The sequence below is a fragment of the Vulpes vulpes genome, chromosome 3 (genome assembly GCF_048418805.1).
Source record: "Vulpes vulpes isolate BD-2025 chromosome 3, VulVul3, whole genome shotgun sequence".
NCBI classification, from domain to species: Eukaryota; Metazoa; Chordata; class Mammalia; order Carnivora; family Canidae; genus Vulpes; species Vulpes vulpes.
The window spans coordinates 101,866,901-101,892,075 of record NC_132782.1 but is presented as its reverse complement, the minus strand read 5'-3'; the positions used below and the strand labels follow the sequence as shown (position 1 = coordinate 101,892,075).

General features: G+C 47.2%; 1 protein-coding gene across 1 annotated transcript in view; it reads left to right on the top strand.

Moving 5' to 3' along the window:
• XYLT1 (xylosyltransferase 1) overlaps positions 1-25,175 on the top strand; it is a 303,984-nt gene that overhangs the window by 72,668 nt on the left and 206,141 nt on the right. The window contains exon 2 of the mRNA XM_072753776.1: positions 20,099-20,137. Coding sequence (XP_072609877.1) covers positions 20,099-20,137 — 39 coding nt within the window. The remainder of the gene's footprint in view (positions 1-20,098; positions 20,138-25,175) is intronic.

Here is a 25,175-nt window from a genome sequence, read left to right as displayed (position 1 = left end):
TGATCAGCAGCCACATGTGGCTAGTGGGCAGTACAGGTACAGAACATTTCTACCATCACAGAAAACTCTTTGGGGCAGCCCTGCCTTAGACAGTCTGTAGGGCCTTAACACCTCATACTGAAGTGAGCCCTTGGAGGAGCTCTGTGTGTGCCTGCGAGGGGGATGATGGTATCACCCAGAGGTGACAGTGTGCCAGGACCAGCATTTTTACTTGCCCCTTCCTGGGGACCTTGTGGTTGGAAGTGGCTCCTATAGCTACAGATGCAGTCTTAGGGTCTGGCACGGTAGGTGCTCTGTAACAATTGAGGGAGGGGGCTTGGCACAGTGGGTAAAAGCATGGATTTTTTTTAAAGATTTTTGTTTATTTATTTGAAAGACCACGAAGAGAGGGAATGAAAGGCAGAGGAAGAGGGAGAAGCAGAGTCCCCACTGAGCAGGGAGCCTGATGTAGGACTCAAACCCAGGACCTGAGATCATGACCTGAGCCAAATCAGACGCTTAACTGACTGAGCCACCCACACGCCCTGAGGGCATGAATTCTGAAATGACCTAGTCCAAATTCTGGACAAATGTCCCCCCTGTGCCTCCGTTTCCTCATCCGTTCAATGGGAAGACCAGCGAGTACCTTATAAGCTGGCTGTGGGGCTTTATAAGATAAGGTTATCTTATCAGAGAGAACCCTGCATAGTGCCTGGTATGTTGCAAGAGCTCAGCAAACGGTGGCCGTCCTCATTATTAGTTGAGTAAGTAGATTAATTCCTAGAAGTCTTTGGTCTCCTTTCTGTAATGCTTGTCTGGGTGTAGATCCATAATTTCATAGAGCTGAAAGGTTAAAAATTTTCTAATCCAACCCCTTATTTATTTTATTTTATTTTATTATTCTATTCACTCTCTCTTTCTTAAAGCTGAAGGGCTTTAAATAGTTTCTCTAAACTTGTTTGGTCCCAGCTTTACCGGAGCATAGTTGACTTGTGATAAATTGCAGATATTTAAAATGCACAGTTTGGTGACATCATCACCACGGCATCAGTGACCCCCAATCAATGACTGCACCCTCCCTGGGATGAGCTCACATTTTCTTGCTGTAGGAGTTGGCTCAGAAGCCCCGGGCCAGCGCTGCCCCAACAGCCTGTGCTAACCCACAGGGATTTTCCACCTCTCAGCCCCTTGTTTGATTTAAAGCTGCCTGTCAGGTGTTGCAGATCACGGTAGAAATGAGCCGTTTGGGCTGCGTTTGGGAGAAGCTGCTGCCAGATGGGACCTCTTGAGTATTTTCTTCTATACATAGTCTTTATGGGGAGCCAATTGAAGTTAGTAGGGTTTATTTTTAGGAGGTAACTCCGTGGAGCAGGGCATGGTGAGTTGGGCTGTTCGCCCAGGGGAGCGTTTGAAAGATGGCTAAGGTGGAGGACATCTGGCAGGAAAATCCGCTGGCCTCCGAGAATCCCGGGATCAGAAGGTGCGCTTTGGCTGCGCTCGACTTTGTTCCTGGCAAAGATCCTGGGATGGATGGGGCTGGGCATTACACCCATTGAACAGATGAAGCAGTTGAGACCTGGTAACTTTGTAGTGTGCCTGTGGTTGCACGTTGGTTGTGAGAAAACTGAAACTGAAGAGAGGTTTTCTGATTCCTAGTTTTGTATTCCTTGTAAAAAGTAGGCTCCTTAGAGTGGTGCTAGAAAAATACTAACAAGAAAGTAGAGGGTGGAGGTGGGCTTTACTCTGAGATTAGGAGGATGTGTATTAAAGAGCTCACTCTTCGAAGATCCATTCATATCCCAGCTCTGCCTGCCACGAGCTCCGTGAGAGTGGAGCAGCCACTGACCTGTCGCTTGGCCTCTCTCTTTTTTTTAAAGATTTTATTTACTTAGTCATGAGAGACACGGAGAAAGGCAGAGACACAGGCAGAGGGAGAAGCAGGCTCCATGCAGGGAGCCCGAATTGGGACTTGACCCCAGGACTTCAGGATCATTCCAAGCCAAAGGCAGACGCCCAACCGCTGAACCCCGTTGCTTGGCCTCTCTTTTCTCCCCTGTGACCTGGGGATATCTGCCTTACAGTGTCGTTGTGAAGGTGGAAATGAGAATTGCGAAGAGCGCCAAAGAAGTGCCTGGCACATAATAGATGCTTAATAAATGGCAGCCGTGATTGCTTCACTGAGGGAAAGGAAGGCTTCCTAGAAATGACCTCTGTCAGAGGAGGCCCGTTGCTGGAATACTAGGATTTTAGGTTCACTTCGGCGGGTGGTATTTAAACGGCTTCTTGCTGGTGACCTGTGAGAAGAACCTCAGGCACATTTCCCTGTAAGGGCCTGGCCTCTCGGAGCAAATCCAGTAGATTTAGCCAAGATTACAGAAACGATTATATTAAAATGATTTTTTGTTAAAAAACGTGTCTTGGAACAAGGGAGCTCCCATTTGGGATGGGAACCATAATCTCTCTCCCTTTCACTTACTCGCTCACACAGTCCCTCCAACCCTATGCCTAGTACATGCTTGTTGATGGCATTCATTCACTGAATGTCTCTTGAGTGTCAGCTGTATGGCATGCCCACAGGGCTAAAAACCCCAACATTTGTGTACGCATGTTTGACCTGTTTTAATTCAACTATGGAGAAAGAATACGGGGGAGGGGGGGAACAATGCAAATACTCTGCGTATCTTTGCTCCTCTGAGCCTCGGTTTTTCTGGCTCTACAATGAGCACAGCTGGATGTGATGGTCTCCAGGTTCTTAGTAGCTCTGTGATTCGAGGACTCAGCCGAGGTCAAGAATTTCTTTTGCTTGTGTGAACCCCAGCAGGCCGATTCAGAGCTGCTTGTCCAGCCTCTGCTTCGAGGTGAGTTGGTCCCAGGGTGAGTTGCAGTGCTCAAATGCTCAAACCTCATAGGCGCCACATGGTTAAGCCAGAAAGAGAAAATAAGTTCTGTCTGGGTCTTGGGGGCTCCCTGAGCATTCTGGTTATCTATGGAGCAGAGTGTTGTGGAAAGGATAGACCCATTGCATGGGATCACAGCTTAGTTCCCACAAAGGCCTTCCCCATGGGGATGTGTGTCAGGGTGAGGTCTTTAGAGGCTTGGAGGACAAGCCAACCAAGTGGTTTTCAAAGTCCTTCTCCAGGAGGTCGAGCAGACCTGTCTTTGCACACAGGAGTAAACCTTGCGGGGTGCCTGGGTGGCTCAGTTGAGTGTCTGCTTTCGACTCTGGTCATGATCTCAGGGTCCTGGGATGGAGCCCTGCATCAGGCTCCCTGCTCAGTGGGGAGTCTGCTTCTCCCTCTGCCCCTCCCTCCCAGCTCATGTGCTCCCCTTCTCTCAAAGAAGATCTTTTTTTAAAAAATGGATTAAACCTGGTTCCACTCCTATTGTGCTATGATACAAGTGTCTTTACCTCTCTGAGCCTGTTTTCCTTATAAAACCTATGGTTGCTGTGGGTAGAGTGACCTACTTGTCCTCATTTGGGACGTTCCCATTTTAGTACTGAACACCCATGTCCTCAGTTTCGGGCACACTGGATGGCAGTCACATTAGTTATGGGATTGAAATAAACGACTGCGCAGAGCACACAGTAGGGGTCAGTAAATGGGAGCTGACAGGAAGCAGTGTATACATTTTGAGTGTGTGTGTGTGTGTGTGTTGGTGGTGGATGTTTTTGCTCTTCATCTCTTTCAACCTACAAATGCCTGTGGTATTTACATAAGCCATAGAACTCAGAGCTGCAACCTGATGTTTGAGATTGATTTTTTTTTGTCTTTTTCTAGACAAGATATTTTATCAGACTTTAATATACTACAACATATCATTACTTGATTTTTTTTTATCATTGTCTATAATGATAATGAGGATCGAATCGTTTGTAAAGCTTGGTAAGTCGTAGCAACCTATGGCTTAGACTATGTGGGATGTGTTATCATCCCTAAAAGTGGGAAGTAGAAACTACTTGGAACTCATCTTGAAAACTTTCAGTGTGTTGGTCTACTGAGTTGGTTTTCACAGGTACCTTTAGATCTGATTGTGCAAAGTCGTGTAAATACGATCTAGCATATAGGAGCTAAAGCTGCCTCCTGGGGGAAGGTTCACGTTGCTCTGTGCATGAACTGCATCCATGATGCCCTGCTGTTCTTTGGATAAAATGCAAACTGCTTAGGACTCTCAGGGACTCCATGGCCCAGCCCTTGCACCAGATCCTCCCGTGTCACCTGTGCCACTCACACCTCCATAGTCTAGGCTCAGCTGCCTTCTCTTAAAAATTACGTCTTTCCTACCTTAGAGCCTTTGTTAATGCTGTTCCTTTTGCCTAAAATGTTTGTCTACTTTTCTATGTCAGGTGAGTTGATCTTGGCCCTTTCAGGAAAGGAGACCTAACAGTGGGCTTCAAAGAATCTTCCTAATTCCCCTATCATGGTTGATTCTTCTGTTTTGTGTCCTCCTTACACCCTCCTCTTGGGCAGCATGTATCACAAATGTAACCAAATCCCTGATTTTTGTCAACAGTTGTTTGATATATGACCAACTGAATTGATCCATCCCTATTCTGTCCAGCTTGCCATACCTTATGTGTTTACTGAAAAGGTGACAGTTGTGGAATTTTTACAGGCTTTATGAGAGGCTCCATTTTGGAGTAGGGGATCTGGAGCCAGATCTTGTGAATTTAGTCAAAATTTGGCTCTAACACTTTGCAGCTGTGTGCCTTTGGGCATCTTGGATAACCTCTCAGTTCAGTTTCCTCATCTGTAAAATAGGCTAATCATAGTCCGTGCCTTATAGGGTAATTGCAAGAATTGAGTTTACACACGTCAGTGGCTTAGAATAGTGCCTGACAGGTAGCATAGTTGGGGCTGGTAGCAGCTGTTACCATTCCTTCTATTAATGGAAGTAATCATGTTGACAGATGTACCCAGCAGGCTAAGGAAACATGGAAGGAGAGAATGTTAATTATTGGTGCCACATTGCAACTTTGTTTTGTTAGCAGGTCGAGCAGTCATCCAGGCGTTGTGTAAAGCCTCAGTCTCATCTGGGAAATGGGGGCAGCACTACCTCCTCCACATTCCCTATTCCTTGGTGCCCACCCACAGGGTTAGTATAAGAGTTCAAACAGATGTGGCTGTGGATGGCCCAGCCCAGGTCCACACACACAGCAGGTGCTTGAGGACACTGGGTGTTGGAAGCATAGAGGGGAACTGATGCATAGCTCCTCTGATGCCACAGCTAGGGATGCCTTGACTGTGCCTGGGGTCTGTGGGGTTCAGCTGCAAATCTGGGTTCCCACAATGGCCCATCGAGAAGAAGTCTGCTTTTCTGTGATTTAAAACAAAACAAAACAAAATAATCCTCGATGGTCCAAGGTGCTAGTTTTATATGGCAGCTAATGAGATGGCAGGACAGGTAGTTGGAGAATGCATTGCTAACAGACACAATAAATACAGCTAGGATTATATAGTAGCAGTTGTCAAATGGCTCATGATGCAATGAGATTGCATGAGATCAAGAACACGTTGGAAAACAGATGTTGTTTAGGTAAGTTACGGCCTCCAGTGATTAGTCTTTTTAGCCCACACTTTTTAGAAGAAATACTGAGTTAATGATAGTTATGAACCAGACCTGATGCTAAGTGTTTTACAAATGTGAATTCAGTCAGTCCTGATAGCAGGCTTGAGGGGTAGGTGTTGTTATTACTCCTGTTTCACATTGGGAAACTGAGTTGTTAAGTAACTTGCTCAAGGTCCAGCAGAGTAATCCACTAAGCCAGCATTTGAGCACAGGTAAACTGACCTAAGAGGCCACATCTTCTACTGTGGCTCTGCTGAAATCACGTGGAAGCATGGGGGCCTGGAAATAAAAGTAACTTTCCTCTTGAATGGGCCAAGCCAGCTGTCCTTGGTTCTGATATCTACAGGTCTCTCCATGGATGCAACTTGTCTGCTGGATTCTAGAAGCCATTGGAAGGGTTTTAACCCCCCCACCCCCACCCCCCCGATTAATGGAAGCCACACGGCCTCTTCTCTCTACCTTTGACACTGTGCCCACTCCCCATCAAGCACTCTCCCTGGATGGATTTTCTTGTACTCGGTTCAAATGTGTAAGTAGTTTACCCTACCTGCTGAAAAACAGGGCCTTAATTAGCCTTAATTTTTGAAGTCTGCAGCTGTAAACTGTGTTGAAAAGATTGAAAAGATTAGTGCACTAGTAATAAGATAATTGTCCCTGAGAAATGCTGTTAGCATGTAAATACAGTTAGCGTGTGAAATCAGAGCAACTGTAATATTTCCCCCTTTTGGTGTTTAAAGATGTTCCTGCATGAATAATTAGAAGTAAATGCAAAGTGCAGAAATAAGATCCTGCATGCTTTTCCTTTTCTTCTTTCTTGCTTATGTCACAGCTCGGCAATAAGTCTGCTCAGTGGCATCTTCCCTGGAGCGGGCTTCCCCCTTCTCACAGTGGCCATTTGAAACTAGTATCAGGAGTGGGGTGACTCAGAGGGGATTCCCCCAAATCAGGGATGTCAGATAAACAAAATCTACAGATTCCATTGCAGATTTCTAGGAGGGCTTTGGGTGGAAGAGACCACATGTTCACTCAAGTGAAAGCTCGCAAACGTTTGCATGTGTGCACAAACCCACAATCCTATACGAGCTGAGGAATAATGGTCCAGGCTACCTACGATAGAAGCAAATGGAATAAGCCTCAGTCTACCTTCTTGGACCTAGAAAAGCTACAATAAATAACACTGCACCTGCCACCACAGAGGGGCCTGCGTTGCTTCTGTTGAGTTTTTGTAGCCTTGGATAAATTGGGAACTTGCTTTCATTTTTATGATGTCAGTATGCATAATATCTTCCAAGGAGACCATAGCTCACCAGATATGCTATGTATCCTAAACAGAGGAACCTCTCTGCCGCTGCGCCTCCTGTTAGCCGATCTGTCGGCGGAGCTCCTCTGTTTCTGCTTGGCCTTTCATTCCCAGGGCTCATCTTTGCCGGAGGAACCTGACTTGAAGTCAGGAAAACTTCCTGCAACTCATAAGTTGGCTGGGTCCTGAGCATTCATCTTCTAAGTCCCAACCCAGCATGACTGGAGGTTCAGTTGATTTGGGTTCAGTAAGAATTTGCTGACCACGGTCTATGTGGAAGCTACGGAACTTTAACCATAAGAACAAAGACGATAGTACCGGGCCTTGGGAAAATGAGACAAGTTGTCAAAATAGTATATAGCAGGAAGTGATGAGGGTAGAGGACCCCCACTCCTACTCGTGGGAGCAGACTCCGATCCTGACCCAGTCAGTGGATGTGCATTCATCTCTTGCTTTTTAAGTCCAGCTGTCCTTGGATTTTGTAGCCAGGTTTGCTTTGCAACCAGTCTACGATCCGTATCCTGTATTTATCTGTAGTCCCAGGGCCTCGGCTGAAAGTTTTGGGACTTCATAAATCAGAGATTGCAGAGTCTGGGGCCTGTGAGCAGCTACCACCTTGCCTTAGTAAGGGAAGCATGCTTGGGGGTTGGGCGGGCTACAGGACACCTGCCTTATCTAAGATCTTCTCCCTGGATCCAGAACACTGGTACCTTATGGAGGTGATGGCGTTATGTTGTCAGGTCTTCTGATTTTCCAAGAAATGCCAGGACTTGGCAGTTTTACGTGAAACCTCCCGAATATTAGGTGTCAGCATCATCTTTAACTTTATTCTTTGGAAAACATTGCACAGGCTAAACAAAACCTGTCTGAACTGAATACTTGCCATAGGTTCCCGTTTGGCTGTTTGCTACCTGGGTAAGAAATTCTTGAGGACTAGCCTCTTGACATGCCTGCAAAACCGAGGCTCCTGTTGGGTCATCAGCAGGGAGTCCTACCCCATCTTGAATTTGGTCAACTCGACACTGCAGACCTTTAACTAGCCTCTTGCTTCTCTAGTCCTGTCTCGTCCCGTCCCGCCTCCTCTGCGCAGATGTCTCAATGAAGTTCGTGGGAAGGGAGCACTTACGACCCTGAATAGATCCCACAGTTATGCCAAACATGTCACGCGTGTGAGCGAGCACCCCACCCCCACCACAACCCCAATGCAGAAAAGCATAAAAATAAGAGGATCTTTGTAGACTTTGGGTCAGCCAAACAACGCTGAGCACCGTGGTCATCTCCTGGGTGCTGATTAGCTGCTTGCTTGGGGGTCTCAGGCTCTTGCCTGACCTTGGCACAGGGTCTGGCAAACTTGGCTTTCTGGGTGTAGAATGGGTCGTTTGAGAAACAAAGCCATTGAGACTGAGTTGAGGAGAGTCCTGTATTCGCTGATGAAAGGAGCTCATTGTATGAAATCCATGTGCCCCCCCCCCGGACCCCCTTCCTCTGGCCTCCTCCTCCTCCCTGTCCCCCAGCTGGGGCTTTGTCAGCGGTCTGCAGGATGCTCTATCCCAGGCTGTGCTTTCTTCCCATTTTCCTGTCTCAGCAGCCCTGGGGTTGCCCTGTACATTAGGAGAGCCGGGCTCAGAGCCCCTGTGCACGTTCTCGGCTCCCTGGGCCAACTCTGTTGTCGTGGGTGATGAGCGCGCTTCCTTCCGGGACAGCTAGGAACAAACAGCCAGTTCACAGGCAGCTGTATGAGGTGGCCGTGCAGGAAGCCAGAAAACAGTGGTGCTAATAACCTCTTCCTGTTCTGTGCTCTGCACCAAAACCTCCCCACTGCCACCTCACTGCCTGGTCCCACCACCCCAGGAAAAGTCCAGACTGTTGAGCTCCAGGTAGAGGCTTGAAAATGAGTAAGCCAGTGTTGAACTTGCTTGTGAATTATTCGAGATTTTCCCTTTCTCCTTTCAAATTAGGACATCCAGATCTTTTCACTTTTGGGTCCGGGGGTGAGGATGGGGTCTTGTTGAATGAGCCGTCCAGCGGGCTAAATTTAGGTACCTTCCTTTGAGGGGATCGATAAGCCATGGTGGTTAGGGGATAGGAGGTCACAAACTCAGGCCAGCCCAGATGCATAGGGTGAGGGCCATGGCCAAGAGGACAGTGTGTACCCACCATAAGGGAATAGTAGCTTCTGGTTGCAGCTGCAGCCGTGCCATTCAGCATGCCCACCTGGCCAGATCTTCTGACATGTTAAGAAAAGCCAGAAACCTGGATATTATGAAATCACCCAATTCTTGAAGGTTGGCAACTAGTGAAGAAAAAAAAAAGTTAACTTTTAACTTAAAAAATTTAAAGTGCACCATGTAAGTCATCCATACCACATCTGAGCATTTTGGTTCCTTCCCCCCCGCCCCCCCCATGAAGCTAGGAAGGTTCAGTGGGCTTGTCTCTGTGGCTTCTGGGAAAATCTTTTTACCTCCCTGAACCTCTCTTTTCTCCTCTGTAAATTAGCAACAGTACTATAGGATGTCCGTAATCTGGAAACAGAGGCAAAAACACAGTGTCATCAAGGGCATCTCCCAAAGATTAAAAAAGTGTAATACAAAGCATCCATGTTTCCAGACTTCATGGCCATCCCGTAGTAGCCACCCCATGAGGATGGGATGAGGATTTATTGAAATAAGGAATTGCTAAAGGGGGTGCTTCATAAGGATTTTCATGATAGCTGTCATAATGGCCATCTTCATGGATGCCCGCATTGTCATCCCCACCATCGTGATCATTGAGAAGCCTAGGAGAAGGCCAGGAGGCAGGAAGGAGGCACTGAGTCTTTCTCCCCTGAAACCTCCTGGCTTTGACCTTGACTCTCACTGTAGGAACCCTCTGCCCGCCTGTGCCCTGCAGGTTCGCCTGCCAACCATCTCCCGATCTAGGAAGGGGGATCCCCTGTTCCAAGGCCCAGCCTGGAGCTGAGGGCGTCCCCACTTCTGCAACCATGATGAAGCTCTCCCCCATCCACTGCCTCGTGCCCAGGATTCTGGGGTTGGTTTCCCCCCATGGCTTGAATCAGCAGGTCTGTGTGTGGCCTCTTGGAAATGCTCCAGTCCCGAAGCACTGCTGAGTCAGTTTTCCCAGAGCTGGGATATGCTATCCTTTGAACAAAAGCTGTCCTGGTTAGAGGCTCTTGTGAGGGAGGGAAAGAAAAGAAAAGGAGGGACATGCATAGAAATTTATTTTGGCGGAAAGGGATGAACCCAGGATTTAGTACCAGGAACCTTGGCTTCTAGACCAGGTTTTGATAGAAACTGCGTGTGGCCCTTGGGACATTCACTTCCTGTCCTTGATCATCTTTCTACTCCTCACCAGAAAATGAAGGGTTTGATTCAGGTCCAGGACAGACTTAAGTTTCATCTCCTAGGATAATGGGAATCTGTTGGTAATGCCTGCTCATAGGGCCATATTAAGACTTTGAAACCCAAGTACTTGCTTGTGTCCCCATCTTGGGCACCTGTCCTGTACCTCTGTCTTTTCTTGACACTCATAGTCTTCAATTCTGGGTGTCAAATCTAAACTGTTTCTCCATGGGGCAGAAAACCCACTTAGGAGCCCCAGAAGCTGTAGAACAAAATATAGTATCTTTGGACCTCTGGACAGTGTCTGTAGGACACTTGACAGCATTGGTTCCAGTGGGCCACCTGCCATCTTGGTGACCACAGCAAGTGGGTGCAAAATTGGTAGGTACTGTGCCTGTGCCTGGGGAAAAGCTAATTATTGGGCTGAGCTGGGGATGTGGCTTGTGTTCCCAGCTTTGAGGAAGGCCTGTGTCTACGCCGAGCCCAGGTGGCCAGCTTCAGAAGGTTGTGGAGCCCTGGACGGATCTACCATTACCTCTTGCCTAGCTATGTGGGGTGGAGGCTGCGTTTCTCAGATTTTTCTTGGCACGTGGCAGGTCTTGTTTCTGGTCTGAAATGCCTTTGAGCTGTGAAAAGCAGAACACTACAGAGTGATGATTTTGTCCTCCAGGAGGAACTAACATTTGTGGCTCGCCCACTGTATGCCAGGACTGAGCAAGGCTCTGCTCTAATGTCTTGAGTTGGTCTTCACATTATCCATCTGAGATAATTATCCTTGTTGTTGTGACAAGTTAAGGAATTAACCAGAAGACCCATAGCAAGGAGCTGGAAAGATCTGGTGTGAGGAGCATGTGATCTAGTTCCCTGCTCCAGAAATCTTCGTAGGGTGAGCTACTCACAGAACCGTGAACTCTGGTTTAGTGATTCCAATTTATGATGTTGGTCGTACCACTGGAAAGCAGCATAGCTTCATGTTCCAACATGCAGCCTCAGGAGCTGGGCTGCCTTGCTCTAAATCCTGGCTCTGCCACTTACTAACAAGTGACTTTGAGCAACTTACTTTCTCTGTGGAGCCTCAACTGTATCATCTGTAAAATGGAGCCATTAATACCTATGTCGTTATGAGGTTTAAATAATACTTCTTACAACCCACTTAAAACAACGTCTTGCATTCACCGCGACACCAGGTTAGCTGCTAGTTGGATTCTTGTTGATACTGACCAGCCATGCGACCCTAGGTGAATTGCATTAATAAATGGAGGTGACAAATTCTATTGTTTACAATGACAGGCAGCAGCCATTTAGCTGGGAACCTTGCTGTCTTAGAGGAATGCATGTTCCATGTTGCTAAATCTCTCATTTTTTCTAAAAGAGAAGTGAGAAATCTGGGTTTGCATGTGAAGGATATGCTAGTTTTAGGACCTTGGTAACAATTCGAAATCTTTCATCAACGTTACAGGCCCCAAAATACCACCCAGCATGAATCATCAGTAGGTCACCAGTTGGCCTCCCCCCCCCCCCCCCCCCCGCCACACACACATCTTAACACTTTATACTCAAGCCTCTAATAGTTCAGAGTTCAGGTAGGTGTATTCAAAACCTTGTCTCTCCAAGAATTGTAATTCCCTGTGCTTTCCAAAGAATCACAGAACCTCTTCAGGCGCACACAGAACAGTGTTTGCATACCGAGGTCTAGATTTTTGATAGCAGTTTGTTCTCAGAGATGCGCACGCCGACCTGGAGAAGTATTAAAGCCCTCCTAGAGTTGCCACACACCTGTGGTTTCCTGTATCTTCCAAGACTGTGGGTGATGAACCAACCCCAGGGGCCCGAACTTCATTTTGAGGTTTTGTTGCTCAGTTCTGGGGTATAGGGTAGAAAGTGTGGAAGGAATGCAGAGTAGCAAAGAGACCTGTGAATGACTAAAACTTTTATTTTTATTTTTTAAAGATTTTATATACTTATTCATGAGAGACGCACGGAGAGGGGCAGAGACACAGGCAGAGGGAGAAGCAGGCTCTCTGTGGGGAGCCCGATGCAAGACTCGATCCCAGGACCCCAGGATCACGACCTGAGCCAAAGGCAGATGTTCAACCACTGAGCCACCTAGGGGCCCCTGATTAAAACATTTAATACCACAAACAGATGACAGAGGAAGGACACCTTCCCCTCTGGCGTACTCCCCCCTCCCCCATGGCTCCTCCTACCACCCCAATTTTAAGAGCCTGACTTGATCTGCCACCATTATCTCTAAAGCAGTGCGAATGCCCTTGACCCATCAGTGAGGTTTCTCTTTCCTTCCCAGCTTTACTTAGAGATGAGTTTGCATTTTCCAACAAGGTGTGTGCTGTGTGATTCTGGCTGGCATTCGCATTCCCAGTGTAGCCTTTCGCAGAGAACAAGGGGACCTCTGTGCTGTTGGCATCCCTCCCTCGTCCACCGAGGCCACCCGCTGTGCACGTGCCCGGCCTTCATCCCAGGAGCCCGTGACACAGGAGATAGCTGAACGTGAGATCCCGGGGGGACGTCTAGACAGAAAGCCCTGTTGTGCGAGCACCTTGATGGCTGTGTCAAGACCCTGAGAAGGAGCCGAGAGGAGCCACACGTCCCTGGGGAGGGAACGCTGGAAAGAGGAAGGTGGTTGACAGGGTTTCTGGGGCACCGTTTTAAAACGGACACCGGTGGGGCCCCTGGGTGGCTCAGTTAACCGTCTGCCTTTGGCTCAGTTCATGGTCCCGAGGTTCTGGGATCGAGCCCCGCATGGGGCTCCCTGCTCAGCAGGGGGCCTGCTTTTCCCTCTCCCTCTGCTTGCTGCTCCCCCTGCTTGTACTTGTTCTCTTTCTCTGTCAAATAAATAAGATCTTAAAAAAATAAAAAGGACACTAGAGAGCTCCCTCACCCATTCTTGGTGAAGGCACAGCAAGGAGAAAGCAGACTATGAACCAGGAAGTTCCTACCAGACACTGAATGTGCTACCACCTTGATCTTGGCCCTCCCAGAGCCTCTGGAACTATGAGAAATAAATTCCTGTTGTGTCTCAGCCACTCTGATAATCTGTTCTAGCAGCTCAGACTAAGACACCCCATTGTGGAAATTTCTTGGGAACGCAGAGTGTGAGCAGCAGAATTCCATGGGCACCCCAGACCCTTGGTGGCTGGCTGGGGCCCGGAGGTGAGAGGCCCTATTCCTGGCTCCTGCCTGGTTGTCTTTGTCACCATGGATGCTTTCAGCCTTGTATTACCCATGCTCCAGTGCAGGGCTTCCCAAGTTTCAGTATACATAAGACTCCCCTAAAGCTGTTTAATAAAAATGCAGATTCTTTGGCTCCTTGCCCAGAGATCCCGACTCACTAAGTTCGTGCTTTTGGAAACACCAGGAGATTGGTTAAGGTGCCGGTTTCTGGCAACTTCCATACTTAAGCACCAGTCCTGGCTCCATCCCTTATCAGACCTGTGTTTTTGGGCAAATTATCCCCCCTGAGCTTCAGTTAATCTGATCTGTAAAATGGGGAGCCTGATACCTTCCTTGGCAGAGTTGCAAGGATTTCATGTGCTTGGCACCGAGTAAGCACAGACGACAAAATAGCTACATTTACCCGTTTCACTGCTGTCGGATGGGATTGGTTCAGCTGGCATCAGCAATAACTGGCCGTGGAGAAGAATTGCAGTTTAGTGGGTTGGGTGCGGAGAGGTATGTCTTAGCCTTCGAAAGCCTGGAAAAAAAAAAAAAGCAGAGATGATTTCCAAGCTTTTAGCCACACACCAGACATTTAAAATACCTGGTTTTATGTGACGTCGATGACCAACCATGATTCAGTGGTGTCCCATTTTCTAGATGAGGTGGTGGCTCTGTATCTGGGTCTCCATGAGACCGCTCCTTAAGCTAATGTCATTGTTGACTAGTGCCCCCCTTTTAACTTGGGGGGGGGGGAATCCTAGACAGTAAATTCTATCCTCTCTTGGAGCAGTTCTGTAGACGATACAGTGCCACCTGTTCACATTGTGTGAGTGAGAAAAGTAGAGCTCACAGAGGCTAAGAAGTTTGCCCATAGTCACAAGTCTTATGGAGTGGTTGTTAATCTGCTGAACTGCCAAACCCTAGCACCTCGGGGTATGACTGTGTTTGGAGACCAGGCCTTTACGGAGGGGATGAAGTTAGTAGGAGGTCTGTAGGGTGGGTCCTAATCCAATCTGACCGGTGTCCTTATAAGAAGAGATTTGGACATCGGGGAGACACCAGAGATGCTTGGGCATAGAGGGAATAATTACATGAAGACAGAAGGAATATGGTCACTTGGAGGCCACAGAGCAAGGCCTTAGCAGACAGTAACTCTGCCTCCGAAATGATGGAAAAATACATTTCTGTCACGTGGGCTACTCAGTCTGTGGTACTTGGTTATGGCAGCCCAAGCAGACTGATACATGGGTTATGTGTGACTTCAACCCAGGGCTCAACCCTAAACCCGCACTGTTTTCCTCTGCGTGATCTCTCTTTGCCTCCTCCTGGCCCCTTAGTACAAGCAACAGCATCTCTTTAGGTCTGTGGCTTGGCCTCCAAAGTCTGCTTCCAGCAGGCAGGAATGCTGTTGGTGAGATTTTGTTTCTTTCCATCTCTGATCCTATGAAAAGCTCCTCACAATTCCTGAAGCACCTGGTGTTTGATGGCAGCTAAGAGTAAGGCACATCTGCTGATGGTGGAAACTTCTATAATCTGTCAGAGGGCTCTCCAGGAAAGTGGGCCACGCCAGCCTTCTGAAGTGTCTTCCCACGTGTGTCCATGTGGATGTTGTACTGTAGGGCCTGTTGTCTATCTGCTGACTTGATGGGCCTGATGGGAAAGTCTGGCTCTGAAGACTTGAGTCACAAGATTGTCCCCTCCACATCAAAGCCATCACTTACCACCCAAGAGCAAAAAAAAGATCTCTCTTGGGAGATCTTCAAAGCGCAAGAAGAGAACACCCCTTTCAATGACTGAGGCCAAGCTCAGAGCTCAGTACCGACCAGGGGAGCCAGAAATGTTTGATGCATGCATAGAATGATAACGAAATCCCTCCTTCTCCTGCCTCTTTTCTTTTTTTAAAAATAATTTGAGAGAGAGAGAATGCGCACACAGGGAGAGGGAGAAGCAGACTCTTTGCTGAGCAGTGAGCTTGATCTGGGGCTCAATCCCAGGACCCCTGGGATCATGACCCGAGCAGAAGGCAGACGCTTAACCAACTGAGCTCCCCAGGTGCCTATTGTCTCTCTTTTCTTGAGGAAAGTTTAATTGCTTATTAAAACTAGGCTTTTGACCTTGATGGGCTCAAAAATCTTGGAGCCTGGCTTCCTGGTCGTATCAGTGAGACTCATGAGGTGCAAACAAGTTTCCTTTCTCCAGAATCTGTAATCAGACTCCCGCCTATTTTTTAAACAGTTAGCTTTGGGAATAGGAGTGTACACAGAGTCACTTTAACTCATTTCTGGCTCCCTCCTGGTGCCCACCAGGCATAGTGCTAGCTACTGAGTTGAAACTCAGTAAATATGTGTGGATGGATTTGGTTCCCTGCTGTGGTGAAATGAATGTGTTCACAGTCGTGGCCTGTGTGTTAATTTCTATCAACCATGTCCACTACTTAAAAAAAAAAAGGAAAAAAAAAGATTCTAGTAGTTAAGGTGTTGCTGCTGATTTGCTGTGAGTGTTCTTCCTTTTAGGAGACCTTATCTGGGTTGCAGGATTACTTTGAGTTGAAATTGTGTTCTCTGGTAGGGCTAATATAAAATTGGTGTCTTAAGTGCAGGGTACTGGGGTCAAACCCAGGCTTCAGCACTATCTATGTAACCTTGGATAGGGTACTCAATCTCTCTGGTCCTTGGTTTTCCCATTTCTATAATGAGAATAATGGTAATCTACCTCACAGGGTTGTTACAAGGGATCAAAGGTGTGATAGATACATGTATAGAGGTTACACCAGTGTGTGGAACATGGTAAGAACTTAAGTTATTAGCCATCACTTAGCTAGTAACTTACTATGCTACTAATTATTACTAGTGTTTATGACTGTTCCAAACCTTGGTCAAGTAATATGCCCATGGGATAAAGTTGAGACCACACCAAAGCAATGAAAACTGTCTTTATCTTGAGGCAAGAAGATTCCAAGCAGTCATTTCCATTAACGTCATTGTAATGGTATTTAAATAAATTCAGGAGGACTGATACATTTGGCCAAGAGGGGTGAAAGCTAACTCCTATATAGTATAAGGTCCAAGTGGTCGAATTTTCTCCGTGCAAGGCTTAATGTACAGCCCACATGGAGTATGGCACATAGCAGGTCCTAAATCATAGCTATGAATTATAGTTACATCAGGTTCCTAGGTTTTATTTGCAGACTGAGGGAGAGTATGTATCCTTTTGTTTCCAAGGCTGGAAGTGTACATTATGTTTTGGTTCTATGAAGGTCAATCTTTAGAAAGTGTATCGGTTAGTTACTGCCACAGTGATGGCTGTGTAACAAATGACCCTAAAACTCAGTGGCTTGGAACAACAGGCGTATATTCTGTAAGTGTCTGGAGGATGACTGATCAAGCCTGGACTTGGCCTCAAACTGCAGGTTAGGTATAGTTCTGTTTGTTCCATTGTGTCTCCTCCTCCTTGGACCAGTAGGCTGCCTGGAGCATGTTCTTGTGGTGATGGCAAGAGCATGAGAGATCACATTCATCACGCAAATGTGTTTCAAGCCTCTGCTATGTTCCGTTTGCTAACCTCCCCTTGGACAAAGCAAATGAAACGGGCAGGTCCAAGGTCAAGGAATGGGGAAGAATGCTTTGCAGAGAAATGCCAAGTCCTGTGACCGGAGGGCGTGGCCCTAGAGAGTGGTGAAGTACCCAGGCCCCTGAATCCATCTACCTAGTTCCCTATTTGACTTCCGCAACATAGTCATTGCAATAGATGATATGAAGAGCTTTCCTCACTTAAGGCAGTTCCATAGCTCCCGGTACCTGCATTAAGATTCTGAAAGCACTCCACTGTAGCATCCGAGCATGTTGCAAATTCCCCTTTGGCCTCCAGGAGCCTTTCCCCTGACAGACAGGAATTTACTCTACTGTAAACCAGAGAGTCCCAGTTTAGACAGACTCGATGGATTAGGCAAGACAGCATCATTGACCCGGTTCCACTTCGTTAGCCTTTCCAATTAAGGAGGCTGTTGCTGAAAGTGAGACCTCACAGATATATAGTCATACCTGGAATCTTCTGGATGGAGCCTCTGTAGGGGGGGGGGGAGTCTTCTATTTTGAATGTGTACAGAAGTGGGGGGAGCAAAATTTTGTTGCAAGTGAGCCCCGCGTGGTAATGACATGGCCACTTGGAGTATTCGGTCTTCTTCCTGGCTAGGTCATTAACATGCTGACTAGATAAGATTGGCCCCTTGACCACATGCCAGTAGGGTTTCTGATCTTGGAATACCAAATACAGAGTTGGCGCTTTATCATAGCTAGGGATCAGCCTCTGGGTCTTGTCAACTGAGTTGACAGTTCTCTGTGGTTTCCCAGGGACAGTCTTTTCCATGAAGTTGTTCTTAGGAGTTTGGGATGGCAGTCTCCCCTCTCTACCCATTCGGGATTCTGAGCAGTGAAGCATAAACCCTAGGCCATAGCCAAACGGGCCGTGAAGTACAGCTTAATTAATCTGGGCGCACACCCAACACCCCGGTGCAGTGATTCACTAGGACCTGGCTTTGAGAATGAGGCTAATGTTTGAGTCTGAGAGGCAGCTTCTTATCTCCTGACTGAATCTAGATGACAACCTGAATGGCCAGAGAGATCAGATATACAGACTGAAGCAGAGCTGAAGACCTCCCAAACCAGGAGGACGGCCTTGCCTCCCAAAGACACAAGTGAGCTCTGTCCAGTAAGCTTGCTGATCACAGGGAAGCTGAAAGAGCAGGGTTGCTCTCCCTGTATGTGAGGAGGAAGAGGCTGGCTGGAGTGGGCTCTGTCCATGAAGAATGGCTAAAGCAACGAGGCAGCTCACTCAAATGGCACAGCGAGGGTTCACGCCCATATAGCTGCCACTTCATCACCCTTGGGAAGCAGTCGGTAAAGGTTACAGGACAGAGGCCCAAAATATTTTTTTAAAGACTTCTCCAAGTTCCTTTGTGGGCCAAGGCTATAATGTCCAAAGAAGAGGAGGAGTGTTCCCCTCCATGCGTTCCTGGGCCTGAGGAATATTCCATGCCTAACTGTGAAAATTAGAGTTAGATGTTCTCCTGGCAGTAAGCTTTGAGCTGTACCATTGGAGAACTGCTGGGAAACCGGATTCAGACCTGGAATTGGGGGAGAGGAACCCCTCACCCCAAGCTCAGAATGATTTTGGCATCGTTATAAAGATCCCACAGAGGAGTCCTCAAGAAAGTGAGTGACAGTTCACCTAGGGTATGGGTTTAAAATGTTCCAACTTAGCTATACTTCCTTTTTTTTTTTTTTTTTTAATGTGGTAAGAATTCTTAAAATCTACCCTCTTAACAAAATTTTATGTGTATGATACAGTGTTGTTAACTACGGCCACAGTGTCATACAGCTGAACTCTAGAGCTTATTCATCCTGTGTAACTGAAACCGTTCACCCGTTGAATAGCAAATCCCCTGCCCCAGCCCCCGGAAATCACCCTTCTGCTCTCTGCTTCCATGAATTTGACTATTTTTGATTCCTCCTATAAGTAAAATCATGACATTTTCCCCTCCCATGGTCATTGAAGCCATACGACAGCCAAGATACAAAAACAACTTATGTCCATTGATGGATGAATGGATCAAGAAGATGTATATGCATACTCTGGAATATTATCCAGCCTTCAAAAAGAAGAATCCTGCCATATGTGACAACACGGATGAACCTGGAGGACATCATGCCAAGTGAAATAAGTCAGACCACAGAAGGACAAATACAGCGTGATTCCTACACTGCCTTCCTATTCACTGTATAGGCCAGGGGGTGCTCATTTGCATAGCTTCCTAGAAGCCCATGTTGGAAAACCTGCTTGCATAAAGCAAAGCTTCCAAACTGAGCTTACACTTCAGGGCTGTACCATCATGCCCATTCTTTGTAAGAGGCAGCTTGAGGTTGCTTTCCCAGAAGCATGAATCCAAGGTGGTTAAGTTGAGACAACACAGTGCCGACAAAAATAGCCTTTATGTGCCGGGTTTCCTGTTTTCCTTGGAAACCACTTGCTGAAAACTACCACCTCCTCCCCACCCATCCCTCCTTCCCCTCTACCCACCCTGCCCCCTACCTGAAGGGTTTGTGTTTAATGACCCATGACATTACCACCAAGCATTTCCAGTCAATTGGCTTTTGTAGAGAGTGAATTAATAGGACTTTTCTCTGGCTTTCTCTATTCTGAAAAGGCTCTTCCCCAGCCCATTGGAATATGCTACAAACCAGGAATTAAGCTCTTCTTTTTCTGTCTTTTTGTTTTTCCTTCCCTCATTTTTTTTTTCCAAGACCAGACACAAATTGGTGGCCTTGCCCTTAGTCGGGACTCTATTCTTTCAGGTTTAGTTCTAATCCTCTTATGGATCCATCCTCTCCTTCATGTAGAGGATTTGAACACACTTGGAGATAATTGACGAATGTGCTTTCTTTCATATTCCTTCTACTTGATCATTTTGCATGATCTCCATGCAGGCATCCCTTTAACCTCTTAATGAAAAACTTGAGCCCCTTTAATCTTCTGGGTGTGGGAGGAAGTTGGGGGGAGATTGGGGGTTGGGCAAAGCTCTTCTCATGAGTTGTGGATCTGGGGAGACCGTTGAACTGGCAGCCTTCCCTGAGCTTGTTAAACATGGAAGAGATCTGGCTTTACTGGAAAATGATGCTGGGTTGTTGGTAGGTTAAGTTTTCTCCATCACTTAAGTTTGTTTTCTCCTCTCTTCCCACAGGACCCTCATCCGAGCCCACCGATCACCCTGGAGACCCAGGTCAGTACCTTCCCGTGATCTTTATCACTTATGTCTGCATGGAAGTTCGTGTACCAGCTCTCTAGAAGTTTTGGTGCACTCTCTTGGCTCCTTGACTCAGAAAGACTGGACAGGCCCATCAGGCCATCCTCCTGCCCATTGGGATGTGCATACACATGCACCTGTGGGTTAACACACCAGCTGGTTGTGTGTGTGCATGCGCACGTGTGTACCCGGGCGTCTGTGTACTCATCTTATGGCCTTGAAAGGCGACTTAGCCTCTTAGCCCCCTTCTTCCCATCTGGAATATTACCACCTTGCAGGGTTGTGGTGAGAACAGCAGAAATTGGTGTCTGTAAAGTCATCGGTACATATTAAATGCTGGTGAGTTAGCTTTTGAAACCGATACACTGTCGCCTTTCTGGCTGGGCTTTAAGGGGAGGTATCTTTGGATTGATCCTATCCTGGGCTCTGAGGGTTGGTCACACAGTGACGAGAGGAGACAGGGTGTGGTCCTCATTCAGCGCCCTACAGCTAACAGTATTTGAGTGTCCGAGACAAGCAAGCCCGTTTAAACATTTCAAGGCTGAATAGCAGCTCTGCAGCTATTTCTGGAGTTCTCTGGCAAGGACCACCTGCCTGTCTCATTCTGTAGGCTCCTCCATGGGGTCTTTGTTCTCACCAGTGTCTCTGCCTCAGTCTACCCAAGGGGAATAAGCAAACCGATTCTGCTTTTCCTTCCTTGTTCAGGAAGGCCACACATGGTGGGGAAAGGGGGGAGCCTTCTATCTTCCCATTTTCCTGTACACACGCATTTAGTTATTGTTGGCTTCAGGGATGACCACACAACAGAGCAGGCAGGAAAGATCAGTGAGTGTGACTTTGATGGAGGTAAGGACCCACTTGTCTCCTCCTCTTTGGTCGTCCTTGGTCTGGTTTTACCCAAACGTAGGCCATTCACATACCACCTTAGCCACATTGGCCGTAAGTGAATCCCACCTGTTCTAAGTCACCTAAAAATAGATTTTCCTTAAATCAACTTAACTTTCATAAGTGGGCTTATCTTAAGCTGATGGTTCCTAATTAAGGCTATCTTTGACCTCCAGAGGATGCTTGGCAGTGTCTGAAGACATTTTTGGTTCTCACCTTGAGGTGGGGAGGTTTCTACTGGCAACTGGTGGGTGGGCACCAGGGATGCTACTAACGATCCTGCAGTGCACGGGCCAGCCCACCTCCCCCTAGGAGAGAATGATCTGAACTAAAATGTCACTAGTGTGGAGGATGAGAAATACTGTCCCAAGGAATAATGTTGGTGAAGTCACAAGCATAAAATCACATGCTAGCTAGATTGTTTTTTTGCCCAACATTGAAATAAATATTAAACTAATAAAATGTGAGAGTTCCTTTTGAGTACCCCACATATCTTCTACATGTACTCCCAGAGGTGTGTATGTGGCACTTTGGAAAATCTAGCCCTTTCTGGTCTTTCCAGTGGATTTACCAGAGAACTTTCAGGGTCTGCTTTCCAAGGATGGCCCTTCTCTTCTTCATTAGTTCTTCCCTAGAGGAAAACTTAGTAGATGCAGGAGCACTCCTGGGCAAATGGTCTGTGTTCAGAATTCTGGAAGCCAAATCTTCTCTCCCAGGGTGGAGTGGCTGCACCCCGGCCCTCTTGTATCCTTCACCATAGAAACCATCCAGTCAGCCTTTCCAAACCTCCAGGGGCAAGAATAGTCACATGCTGATGGCTTTGGCTGGCACATTGTGAGGGGGGACAGCTCACCCCCCACACAGGGACCTCTTAGAGTCATACTCATTAGCCCAAGGGAGCCGAGCCTCCATGCACAGCCAGCCATGGCTCGAGGTGGGCTTTCTGCATCCGTGCTACACCATCGGGGAGATAATTCACTTAGTTTCCACACCATTCCATCGGCCTCATCTGGTTCCTGGTCTTTGGGGGAGCTGTAGGATATTGTTGTCTTTCCCAAGTTCTAACTTCCTGTGTTAAAAAGACTTGGAACCCAACCAAAGTACTAATGTTCTTCTGTAACGGTTGGCACAAGCCTGTAGCCAGATCTTCCGTTGTGCTGGGCCTTAGTCCATCCTGGGACTTAGTATGGGATCCTCCTCTTCAGCTGCCTCCAGGCAGGTCATACAAGAGGGGCATGGATGGGTTTTCTGGCAGAAAGTGGTGCCCCAGATATTTACCCATATGGCAGGAGCAAGATAGCAGATGTGGCTGAGCTTGGCAAAACCAACCAAGCAGAGGTAAGTGGCAGATGTCTGAAGCCTGGGTCAGCTCCCACTTCTTTTCCCCAGTCCCCTTTGCTCCTAAGAAAGGTGTTACCTGCTTCATCCTGGAGCACAGGGGCCTCAGGGAGCCCTGCCTCTCAGAGTTCACAGTGAGCTGTGTCTGCACATCACACGTCCATGGCTCAGCTTGCCCAGGGCCCAGTCTGTGCAGAAACAGTCTGTGCAGAAACCTGGGGCCCCTTCCCTCCGTGCATTCATAGGGTCCCCGCCCAGTGCTTGGTGAACCTGTGCTCATGCAGCTGTTTGGAGATGGGGGAGACAGATGGATGGGCTGCTAAGGACTCCTGCTGCTCCTTGCCAGTAGTACCACAGACCTCTGTATCAGTTGGCATCAGCAGGACCCTCTCTGCTTAATGGCCAGATTAATAGAATGAGACAGCCTAGTAAGGTTTAAATCTCTAGTGTCAGCTTTCCCTCAGCGGGCTACCCCTGAGGTGTACCAAGGAAGCCCTGACTTGCAGTGGTGAATGCTTCCCTAGTCTCCAGAGGGTGGTTCCCCAAGAACTAGGGGACAGAGAAATGAAAAAGCAAGTGTGAAAGGAGTTTGAATTTGTTTAGCAGCGTTACTATGATCCCCACTGGCACTGACATTTATCATTTGCCAAGAACTGACTTCTCTTGTTGAATCCCCAGAGGCCATGATTCCGTAGGTGTTCTCATGATGCCCGTTTTCCAGGTGAGGAATCTGAGGGTCAGAGAGGTTAAGTAACTTGCCCAAGTTCACACTGGAAGCGCATAGTATTGGTGAGCATCAAACTCATGGTCAGAAGATACCAGAATCTATCTATCTTCTCAACCTCTTATTTTTCCAGGGAGGGGAAAAAAAGGTCTCCTTGACTAGTAGATTTGAAATAGCTCAGGCAAAGCTGGAAGGAGGGGCTTGATGTATGCAACCCAAGGTCCAGATAGATGGATGCTCTGCACAAGTATCCCCAGATGTACTTAGATAAATAAGTGGAGAGACACATGGATGACAGGTGAGCAGATACATAGATAAAGAGATATAATGTTTTCAAAAGTGAGTAATTCTTTGACAGATAGGTTTGCACAAGGCTTGTGGTTAAAATGGTTTAAGCACTGGAGCCAATAGAAAATTTATTTTTAAACAAAGATGAAACCTCTCCCTGTGCATCAATAGTGTTTTGATAAATTTAAAAGCTCATTATTTGATTCTCCCTTTCTCATTGATCCTCGAGATGGTTTATCATTTCTGAATCCACTCCAATTTGGCAAGGCCTCTTGTCATTTAATTTTAGCCTCTCTGCCTGCCTTATCTCTCCATCCGTTTCCCCCCCTCCAACCCCAACAGTTTCACTGTCAATTAGTTAATAGCCTCTACTCAGATACTGATACCCTGGGAGTTGTAATAAAGCAACTCTTCGTTACAGCAAAGATTTGTCAGTCTGGGTATTTGTGAAGTTGGCTGTACTTAGAAGGGAGCAAGCTTTCGTTTACATGGAGATTTCTCTTAGGACCGGAAGATGAAGGGCACCAGGAGGAAACTCCTGACTGCTCCGTGTTCAACAACCAGCCAGGTACTCGAATATCTTTGATAAACTAAGGAGGAATGTAAGAGGAGAGGGAGTTAACTGTGTTAACTTTCTTTAAAGACGATTGGCAGTGAGGATGGGGAGCAAAGCTCAGGAATGAAATGAGAAGTGGATGGAAGGAAGTTAATACTTTAGAAATGATGCCTATGTAAATTCATTCATTCATTTGCTTACTTACCTACATAGTTCTGGGGCCAGGAGGAGGCGGGGCCTTGTGCTAGATGCTAAAGATACGGCGGTGAACAAGACAGAAGTTTCCTTGGCCACTGAGCACCTGCTCTGGTTGCAGCAGTCTGAATTTCTGAGTAGATAATTTCAGGTAACAATAAGTGAGCAGGGAAAGTACAAACAGATTTGCAATCAGGAGCTGCTCAGCACCATAGAGGAGCATGTTCAGGGAGGGCTCTCTGGAGGGGGAGCTTCAAGTTCAGGAGCTGAGGTTTGAGCTGAGAGCTTACAGTTGAGGAGTTACAAGCACAGAGACCTCAGTGATTGCATTCAGAACATCTTGCATATTACATCTGGATTCCTATAAAAATAATGCCAGTTTTCCTTAGAATCAATTAAGGCATGAGCTCCTTCAATGCCTCTGTGTCATTAGAACGTCAAGATGAATAAGGAATTACCTTATCAGGCCAGGGTGAAGGGAAGGGGACTGGCAGGAGGTGGGGAGGAGGTTAGGGGGTAGAAAAGGTGCTCATATTTGGAGCTGGCCTGTCAAACTGATGTCCAATGTGTCTTGCCAGGGTCAGAGGAACTTTGGATCTTAAAATGCTGTTCTGGGGACTTACATGAGAAATCTGGCTAATAGTTATCATTAGCTAATTAGCTGGCTCACATTCTGCTGAGCTACAGTCTCAGACAAAACGAGTGGCTCGCAACTGGGGGTGAATCCACTAATGCTGCCCAGGGGACACTTGGCAAGGTCTTGAGACATTTTTGTTAGGACTTAGGGGCCAGGGCAGTGCTAGTAGCATCTAGTGAGTAGAGATCAGGGCTGCTGCTAAACCCCCTACAAACACCCAAGAAAGAATTCCCTGCCCCCCAAATGTCTGTGGTGCCGAGGGCAAGAGACCCCAGTCTAGCTCATCTTACAAAGATGACCACAGTCGTGGAATTGTGACAATGTAGAAAAGTGTCATTTGTTCCTTCCTCAGTGTTGTTGATGTTCACACGTTACCCTCTCTGGTTAATAT